The 9,671-nt window shown below is 35.8% G+C and overlaps 2 protein-coding genes across 3 annotated transcripts in view; one reads left to right on the top strand and one right to left on the bottom strand.

Annotated features, from left to right (window-relative positions):
• Positions 1–1,172, top strand: part of LOC107706611 (transcription factor 23-like) — a 2,657-nt gene extending 1,485 nt beyond the window's left edge. Inside the window, exons 2-3 of the mRNA XM_016510372.1 lie at positions 551–829; positions 1,026–1,172. Of these exons, the coding sequence (XP_016365858.1) occupies positions 551–829; positions 1,026–1,136 (390 nt within the window). The 3' untranslated portion in view covers positions 1,137–1,172. The remainder of the gene's footprint in view (positions 1–550; positions 830–1,025) is intronic.
• A 4,026-nt stretch (positions 1,173–5,198) lies between these two features.
• The window catches only part of LOC107706660 (nucleolar protein 58-like), a 7,809-nt gene continuing 3,336 nt past the window's right edge, over positions 5,199–9,671 (bottom strand). Inside the window, exons 6-15 of one of the 2 annotated variants that reach the window (XM_016510445.1) lie at positions 9,444–9,508; positions 9,211–9,345; positions 8,106–8,251; positions 7,822–7,948; positions 7,393–7,691; positions 7,061–7,122; positions 6,211–6,359; positions 6,012–6,115; positions 5,743–5,835; positions 5,199–5,665 (exon numbers count right to left, since the gene is read on the bottom strand). In XM_016510445.1, coding sequence (XP_016365931.1) covers positions 5,612–5,665; positions 5,743–5,835; positions 6,012–6,115; positions 6,211–6,359; positions 7,061–7,122; positions 7,393–7,691; positions 7,822–7,948; positions 8,106–8,251; positions 9,211–9,345; positions 9,444–9,508 — 1,234 coding nt within the window. In that variant the 3' untranslated portion in view covers positions 5,199–5,611. Of the gene's footprint in view, positions 5,666–5,742; positions 5,836–6,011; positions 6,122–6,210; positions 6,360–7,060; positions 7,123–7,392; positions 7,692–7,821; positions 7,949–8,105; positions 8,252–9,210; positions 9,346–9,443; positions 9,509–9,671 lie in introns of both variants that reach the window. The other variant, XM_016510444.1, reaches the window with a different exon arrangement.

The following is a 9,671-nucleotide window of genomic DNA, read 5'->3' as shown; positions in this document are numbered from 1 at the left end:
ATTTAAGTGTACAATGCACTTATTGTGTAGATAAAGGTATTTACATTGTAGGCCTACTTATATTTTAAAAATACATGCACATAATTACGGCTATAATTAAAGTAAATACATCTGTAATTACACTGTTGACTTAACCCATACCACTAAACCTGTCCCTAACCTACCCATATTCCACCGCAGTAGCAGCAAAAGTGTTTTGCAATCCCACATGAACACAATACATTGTACCTAACAATTCATATTTTTTGGATAGCACTTCATTTTACAGTCCTTTTCCACATGTACTATGTACTTATTAGCAATTACTATAACTGTAATAACTAGTCACTAACCCTGAACCTAACCTTAACCCATGTAGCTACTTTATACCAGTACATTCTTGGGTAATTAATTACACTGTACTGTAAAATAAAGTGTAACCCTTTTTTGATATAACTAGCAGTTTGATACAACTAGTAATAGAAGATGCCTAATATAAAGTGGGACTCACCTCTAAAGGCTCACAAAACATAGTAAGAAGTTTTCCCTCATTCCTTTTTTATTGTGTTAGGTAAGGTCTGGACCGATACCTCCATCCAGGGAATGTAAGACCCAAAACTCTCCTGAGAATGCAGCGAGAGAGAGGAGTCGTGTTCGGAACCTTAGACAAGCCTTCCACAGCCTGCAGGCTGCTTTACCCTCCGTCCCTCCAGACACAAAACTCTCCAAACTGGACGTCCTGGTCCTGGCCACTAACTATATCGCCCACCTGACCGAAACCCTGGACCAGGGTGGGATGTTGGGGGACCATACCATCCTGCAGAGAGCAGAGTACCTGCATCCTGTGAAGGTGAAAGTTGATTAATATTAGGCCAATATGTAATGGAGAACACTGAAATAAAATGTTAAATATAGATATATAGTGCTATATCTATTTAAAGTTTTACATCATTGCAACATTATTCTAGGTTTTTGTTAAGGATTCAATATCTTGAGTATTTACATGGTGAAAGATCAAAGTGATGGACTTGTGTCTTCTTTACCAGAAATGGCCCATGCGTTCTCTTCTGTACTGTGGGAACATAGGAGAGCGACTGACAGGAGCACAGATCAATCAGGAGGCATTGTGCCCAGGTGAAAGCAGACTAAAGGACTGAGAAGATATTGAGATACTCACCAATTGTTAGAAAACACTGATGCATCTGAGTACTTTTTCTGTAAATACGATCCATTTTTTAGTTGTCTTGACCACACAAATACTAGATATTTCCCCATAATTTTCCTTTGGATTAAACACTAGTATATAGTTGTGTTTATATATTATTCCACATTTATACTGTAGTCGTTGTGAGAGAACATATTGTCTGAAAATATTGTAAACATTATGCTTCTAGAACATATATATATATATATATATATATATATATTAGGGCTGTCAGTTTAACACGTTAACTTAATTAATTAGTTATGAAAAAATAACGCGACTAAAATATTTTAACGCAGTTAACGCACTGGCCACGCCCACAGACCTGTACGTCATCATACATTTCATACAGTGACTGTTGATAAATATGATGCAGGGCAACAACTCCGTATATGCAGTTATGCCCCAAAATTCAAGATATTGAGGCAAAAAATGCCCCAGTATGAGATTTTGTCTAATATTTATATAATAAAATAAGCAATATCACACCAGCAGCAAGAACAATATCACACGAGCACTGTTTTTTTCACGAAGAACACCAGTGCAAATGTGATTTTAAACAACAGTTCAGTAAATAAGAAGTTAATATTGTCTTATATTTTAAACACAATATTGTGTGTTTTTGTTCAATTTTGCCAATGAAAATATTACCTATAAAGTCACAGCAGAATTGTTGAGGGTCTGTGAGCAACACAGCAGTGTTTAGTTTCTGAATGAATCCGCGTTTTAAACGAATCGTGTGAATCAATGATTCAAAGACCTATTCATAAAGTGAGTCTATTCATAAGTGGTCACATAAGTAGTCTATTCATTTGCATTCCAGAAATTCCTTAATGAAGTAAAATAATTGTTTTCACAATTTGTTTGCTATTATTATTAAAAAGGTTTAATAAAAAGAATATTAGAAATGATAAAAGTACAAAAAAAAATGCATTTCAAGAGAATATGCATGTAAAAAAACATGTTGTAAAACTCATTATATTAAAAAAATACAAATATTTTGAAATTTAATATTATTTAGAATTTTAGGCAATACTTCAGGTAAATAATATAGGTCATGGTATATTTTGGATTTTGGCCCACATATGCTTTCTAGTTCTAGTTGTAGAATTAACTTTTAATCTAGAATATTCCTTCATGCTCTTTTAGAGCATAACTAAACTAACAGGTCACTTTATCTCTGCTGACTGTCTGTATCTTGAGTGTCTGGGTTTAATATGCATGTTTTGCATTTGATAGTAATAAAATAAATGTCTTGATTAGTGGGAAGGGAGGATTGTTATAGGGAACACTTGGCAACCACACATGAGTGGAGAACCCCCATGTCCTCTCAATCATAGGTAGCTTAGCAGAGCCACACTAAAAACAGCTTTTCTTATTTATTTAACTGCACAAATCCCAAATCACTCAAAATGATTAGGGGCAATAAAAACTAATACAAGAATAATTTCCCTTGAAACACAAAACCTTGACTTTACGAATGAGAATGTACTGCCATATTTGGTGCCATATTAGCATTCAACATGCTCGTCTGTAAGATACTTTAACTTTTTTTCTGTTGAGCATGAAAATGAGTGACTTGGTCTTAATTCTTGCAATGCACACGATTCGCACACTTGACTGAAATGATGTTTCTCATTATTTAAAAAAATTCCTTTAGGACCATCTTTAATACCGTTTAACACATGCATGAATAGTTCAATCCCAAATGAGAAAAACATCATGGTTTGGTACAAGAATAAAATGATTGTTTTATCAAAATAATGTGTTTTGAGAGACTTCATTGCTGTAGAAGATAGCAGAAAATGTTCCAGAGGGACTTCACCACTTTCATCAGTCATGTTGGATTTATGTCGTTATAAATAAACACAATTACATGTAGAGTCATTGCTAAAGGTCAAAGGTCAGCATCTATGTCAATCTTTTAACAGAGCCAAAGTCTGACCTAACAATCACATAGATATAAATGAGCGTGGAATTTATAAGGAACCTTATTTCTCAGCACTTGAGATCTAGATTTTGTATTTTACTTGTATTATGCTTTGCTACTTGCATCAGGTATTTTACAAAATAAATGCCCTTTCTAGAAAGACACCGGTTCAAACATGTCAACCACCATAAACGTGGCTAAACGTGTGTTGTGTTTGTGTAGTGAGCAACACAGCCATCCTCTGTTATTCATATCCAGAGCTCCAGAGCTTTGCAAAACATGGGCTCCCATCCATAAGAAATGGTCAAGGCTAACTCCATAAATCTGTCTACGTTCCTGATAAAACCCTTTTCTCATGTTAATAGCCAAAATGGACCAGAGAGAACTGCGCTACTAAGGCAAGGGTTACGAAGCCAGAGAACGAGGGCAGACGTTTCTCTCTGCCACCGCAACTCATTCTCACCATTTAAGGAGTGCTCTCACCAAGTAACGTTAAGCTGAAGATGAATGGATCTGGTTTTAATGATGAATACTGTTATTAATTGAGGAAATTCTGGGATCTATGGAATAAATATGTCAACACTCACAAAATAAAGGCTACAAGTGTCAGCCTGACACAATATTAGCACCTATATAAGTTGCATAAACAAACATACTCTAATTATAATTTTTTTTAAATCATCTCTGTACTCAGTCTCCCATTTATAATGATTTATAATGAAACATCAATAACTTCTTTTAATATCTAAAGTACTGTATAAATCAGTATTCTCAATCAGGGTCCGTTGCACACTAGGAGGCCTCAAGATGACTTAAAAAAGATTTTAAAAGTTTTACATAACACATAAAAAAGTTTTATGTGTAACTAAATGTGCTGCCTATCTTGGCCAGGACCCTCTTGTAAATGAGATTTTAAATCTCAAGAGTTTTTAATTTCCTGGTTAAATAAAGGTAAATAAATAATAAAAAATAAGTCAAAACAAACTTTACAAAAAAAATCTAGTTTCCTATTTTAATTCACCCCGTTTTTTATTTAAGTTTGGTTACTAGATGTGGAAGTCATGTAAATTAATAAAAGCTTGTAATTCCACAGACATTTTTATAACAAATATACAATTTCTATGCCAAAATACGTTAGTTCTTAATTCTAGTTACGCCAAGTTCTAAAACATTTTGTAGGTTTATGAGTTTATATATATAAAAAAAAAAAAGACAGTTAAATATTGTTGTGGACAATGAGGGGCATTGGAATAAAAAAGATTTAGAATCACTGATATAGATTCTTAACACCCTATTTAAATAAGTTTCTTTGCTGAACCAGTATATAATTTAAGAGTGTAGATGACTGAGACCACCAGAAGCAAAATACTCCAGTTTAAACTAACACTGGCTCTTTTCCAATATAATTTCAGCCATTGCATTTGCTGGTGAAAAACAAACTGAATGTGGTGTAACATTTTTGCATTTCATGCTCGAGTGCAAACTGATAATCAAGTTCTATGCCTTCTTGCCTACAAATATTAAAAACGAGCTGCTTTCTCCTTAAGAACTGTGATTTACTGTATCTTGGCTCAGAGGCCCGGTGATATCTAGATTCTGTCACTTCCTCTCATGTTAGAGATAATCAAAATAGCTGCTCTATCTCCTGTTCATTAGACCTAGTACATGCTGATGGCTGGCTAAATTTATGCTGTATTTTGGCCAAGTTTCTTGACTTGGCCTGATCTTACTGGAACAAGGATAGAGGAGGAACCAGAGAGGAATGTAAAACACAGACACACACAAAGTAAGTACCCCATCCTAAGATTTGGCTAAATTTCCTCACGGTCCAGAGATTCATCTGCGCTACATTTGTAAGCAGCATCTTGTTTCCTCTTAGGGATAGAGATCATCTGGAACAAAGTGCTTTGGATTTGAATCTAAAAGCTTTTAATTAAAAAAAGCTTAAGTGCTGCAGATTTGGGCAAGCAGCACCGTGACTGAAGTTCAATGACCAATATCTTACTAAACTACAAATCAATGTTACACATTGTATAATGCATTAACCATGTAAGAACACAAAATAAAAAAGTCAATGAGCCAACATACTAGAAACATACAGTATTTAATAATCCTGAGACACAAATGACCCAGTTTTACATCACAAAACATACTCCTCAGATATTTCTTTTATAATGTGATCCCATCCTCACTTTAAACTAAAAACATTCACTTATAGAAGACTAACTGAACTGTATGATCCAGTACAACTCAACACACAGGAGGAGCATCAAATTATATAAATCTTGTGGACTTTTCTCTCGCAATCAAGCAGTATGGAGAGAAAATATCTTATAATTAAAATAATTTTTTTTAAAGGAATAACAAGTCCACTTGAACGGTTCATTGTGAGCTGGGCCGGAGACACAAAATGGGGATGTGACCATCATATGATGTCCAAAAACTATAAAAATGTCATTTTATATACAGCAAAGTCCATGGAAAAGAGTCCAATTCATCTAGTCGTCCGCCTCTTTAACCTTTTTCTTCTTTTTCTTCTTCTTTTCTGTTGTCTGTAAAAGGAAAAAAAAAAAAGTGTTTTAGGTTTTATAAAATAAGATAAGATCGCGTTTGGCATCATGGTCCTCACCTCTTCTGCTGGACTGACTGCCGCTTCTTCCTCCTCTTCCTTCGGCTCCTCCTCAGCCGCTCGTTTCTTTTCCTTCTTTTTCTTTTTTGTCGTCTATAAAGCATAAATAGTAACATGTAGAAACTTCAAGATGTACTTATCACATCTTATCATGTAAGTGCTTCAATGTAAACTCTGGTCCCTAGATAAGCTGAACTTAAAGAATGATTCCACATCAGTATATTAATGACCATCAACCAGAGATGAATTTATCTTTCCACCCCTCTCACCTCCTCTGCTGGGCTGACGGCCGTCTCCTCCTCTTCTGGCTTGGATTCCTCCTCCGCTTTCTTCTTCTCCTTTTTCTTCTTCTTCTTTGGTGGCTCTGTTTCTGCTTCTCCTGTAATGAATATTTATTTAATGTTCATCTGCATTTAACATGTGGCTGCAACACCATTTAGGTCAGTGTTATGCTGCATGGATGGTTACCTTCTGTGGGGGCTTCCCTCTTTACTTTCTTAGCTTTAGCCTCCACCGGCTTCTCTTCCTCCTCACCCTCCTCTACCTCTTCGATCTTCCTCTTCTTTGAGACTGTGGGGAGTGTGGAGTCACCAGATGGGTCGTATACCTTTACATCACTGACAGGAAGTAAAAGATGAGATGTAAATCTAAGGCTGACACAATTCACGTTTGGCTAGTGATGTTATTGAAATAAAATAATAAAAAAAAATGATAAAGTTTTCCTGTATCAGTTCCAGATCTTACAGGCAAAAAGTCAATAAATAGCAACATTTATAAAAAATAATCTTTAATACGTTAATTTTTTAAAACATAAAACAAGTACTTCTGTAAAAAAAAAATTTTCATTCACATTTGGATGACACTTTGATGTGTGACTGGAATTCGAAGTTACTTAATTTTTTTGTAAAATTACTTATTTTATTTGTGATAAGCTTATATAAATCCTTGGCATGTTTGTATGCTTTATGAAACATTTAAAAATTTTTTTTTTTTTTTTAAACGATCTGCATTTATACAAAATACTGTAAGAACAGCAACATTCTAAAATAGTACTACAATTTAAAAATTGTTTTTAACTGTTGTTTCAGGTTTTTTTTATGAATATAAAGTTCAAAAGAACAGAAGAAAAAATCTTTTAAGGGTGACTTTTGGGGAATTTAATGCATCCTTGCTGAGTAAAAGTTAATTTCTTTCATAAAAAAAATTATTAAAAAAAAATATATATATATATCTTACTGTCCCAAAAACATGTGAATGGTAGTGTCAAAAGTGTTGTTGTGAAGTATGATCTAAACAATGTGGAAGAAGAAACACTCACCTCTTGTGTTGATATTTATCAGCCCTTGCCAGAGCTTTGCCTGAACCACTAATACGTCTGATCTAAGACAGAAAATAGATACAAAACTATTTATCAAGACTTAATCATTCTGACTGCAAACACAGACACTCACAGTGTTGCTTTGCTTTAGTATGCTTTCCTATGAAAGAAGTGCTGTATACAACAACTGCATATAAAGAGCAAACAAAACAAGCTCAGAAGAGATAGTGACTTAATGACCCACACTGTATTTTCAGGACTTGTGACATGAAGCCATCTTCATCACTGCTTGCGACACGATCACAAATAAATTGTATACTATATCAACTAACCCCTTTCTCCTCCAGGTAGCGTAATCGTGCTTCCAGCTTGGCTCTGTTTTCCACTCCCATCTCCGCATTGGTATCTTCTCCCAGGGCATCGTAACGGATGGCAAGGGCCGTTTTAGCAGCCAGCATTCTGGAGATTTTACCCTTATTCTTGGCTGTGGTTTGCCCCACCAGAGAGGCGTGATAGATGAGACCGTATTTGGGTGTATCCCGACGGGTTTTCAGAGCACGGAACAGAGCTTTCTCTGCCCCAAGAATCTGAACGGTGGACGCAGGGTGCTTGGCCAAGTTCAGCAGAGATCCTGATGAAACAAACACAAGACAAGTAAAAAAAAAAAAAACTAAAAACAAAGAAATATTAGACAATGGTAGAGGTTTAATCAAGTAAATTAACATTTCCAATCACAATTCTGTTCCTTGTTTCTTTCTCACCTGCATGTGAAATGAGACGGGCTCCCACTAATTCTCCCACCATGACTGTCAGGTTGGGTGCAATCGCCATCATACGATTCTTTAGATAATCATACAGCTGTGTGCGATACTCTGATATTTCAATAACCTAGACATGAAGGGGAAAAAAAAAAAATACATAAATACACTAGAGGTGATAAGTTTCCTTAAATTATATGAACTGCTTTCCAATTAACAATGGAACTGATCATGTAAACCAAAAGCTGAAATATATAAACTAAACTTAATTTTTACATTCAACACACCTGGTCACACAGGTGCATGATGTTGGCAATGTCCTCCTCGGACACCTCTGTTCCCATGGAGATTTCTGCAGCTAGTTTAACCTCTGCCTCAATCTCTTCTGGTAGAATCTCAGACAAATCCATTGATGCCACATTTGTGCGATCGCCTAGACATTTGAAACAAGAAAAATACAGTTCAACATATTATTTGAAATCTTCAGTTTAAATATTTATATTATTTGAATACTATTCAAATATTCCTACCACAATTAAAAGTATTAAGAACAAACCCTACAATGTAATTTCTTATTATTTTGGTTCAGCCAAAAATAAATATTTGCTGAAAACTTACTCGGGTCAATTTACCCAGTAATTTAGCTGGAAGCAATGCTTCGAAGTAAAAAAATAAAATAAAATCCATGTTGTCACAAGACTTATAGACTGGAGTCATGTGGATTATTGTGATGTTTTTATCAGCTGTTTGGACTCTCATTCTGACGTAGGGCTGCACGATAAATCGCATGCGATATTTAACGCGCATCTTATCAGTAAAGCCGGTTCTGTAATCAGCGGTAAATCTCCATCACGTGCGTGCTTTCATATTGAGTAGCATTAACTACACAGAGCCGTTGTTCACTGACGAGCTGCGCAAAACCACGTTCATATTCGCACGATTTTTGTGCAGCTCGTCAGTGAACAACGGCTCTGTGTACTTAATGCTGCTCAATGTGAAAGCCCGCAGGTGATGGAGATTTACCGCTGATTACAGAACCGGCTTTCTGACAAGATGCACGTTAAATATCGCATGTGATTTATCGTGCAGCCCTATTCTGACGGCACCCATTCACTGCAGAGGATCCATTGCTGAGCAAGTGATGTAATGCTAAATTTCCCCAAATCTGTTTTAATGAAGAAACAAACTCATCTCCACCTTGGATGATCTGAGGGCAAGTAAACTTTGATTTTTGGTTGAACATATTTCTAGGTTTGTTTTCTATTTAATCTGTGACTTTTAGACCTTGCTGTTTGTGAGGAAAATTAAAGTTTTTCTTTCCAACAAAACAGAAAAGCATTAAAAAGATCTGATCTAGACATCCTCATAAAATGCTTACAAGCGTGTACTAACCAATCTTGCGGACACTCTTGCAGTATGCCAGGTTATCTGTGATGATCTTGCCAAGCTCTGGGAAGTGCCAGCCGTACCATTCCCTGCAGCGCATGATGTAATTATTGAGCTCCTTATCCAGATCATCCAGCAGACCTGCAGGTGGGCGGAAGAGTGAGAGAGTGAACAGCTGTTTAAGTCACTTCCTGTCTACATATGGGCTTAAGTATGTACAAATAAATAAACATTCTTACAAATGGCTTGAACGATCATGGTGTCCACCTTGTCTGGGCTGAACTTTAGCTTGTACCGTGAAAGACTGAGAGGAAATACGAAAAGAAAACCAGTCAATTGATGTGTAAAACCATGTGTCGAGAATAATGTGAACATCTGCTCAGAGTCTCAGTGGTAGTGACGAATGCTGATTAGTATCCTCAAAGAAATCAGTCAGCAAGAACTAATCATTGACGCGAGCAAAAAAA

Source organism: Sinocyclocheilus rhinocerous, unplaced genomic scaffold (assembly GCF_001515625.1).
Source record: "Sinocyclocheilus rhinocerous isolate Xijiao unplaced genomic scaffold, SAMN03320098_v1.1 scaffold1285, whole genome shotgun sequence".
NCBI lineage: Eukaryota > Metazoa > Chordata > Actinopteri > Cypriniformes > Cyprinidae > Sinocyclocheilus > Sinocyclocheilus rhinocerous.
The sequence above is the reverse complement of the archived record's forward strand: the minus strand, read 5'-3'. Positions and strand labels throughout refer to the sequence as shown.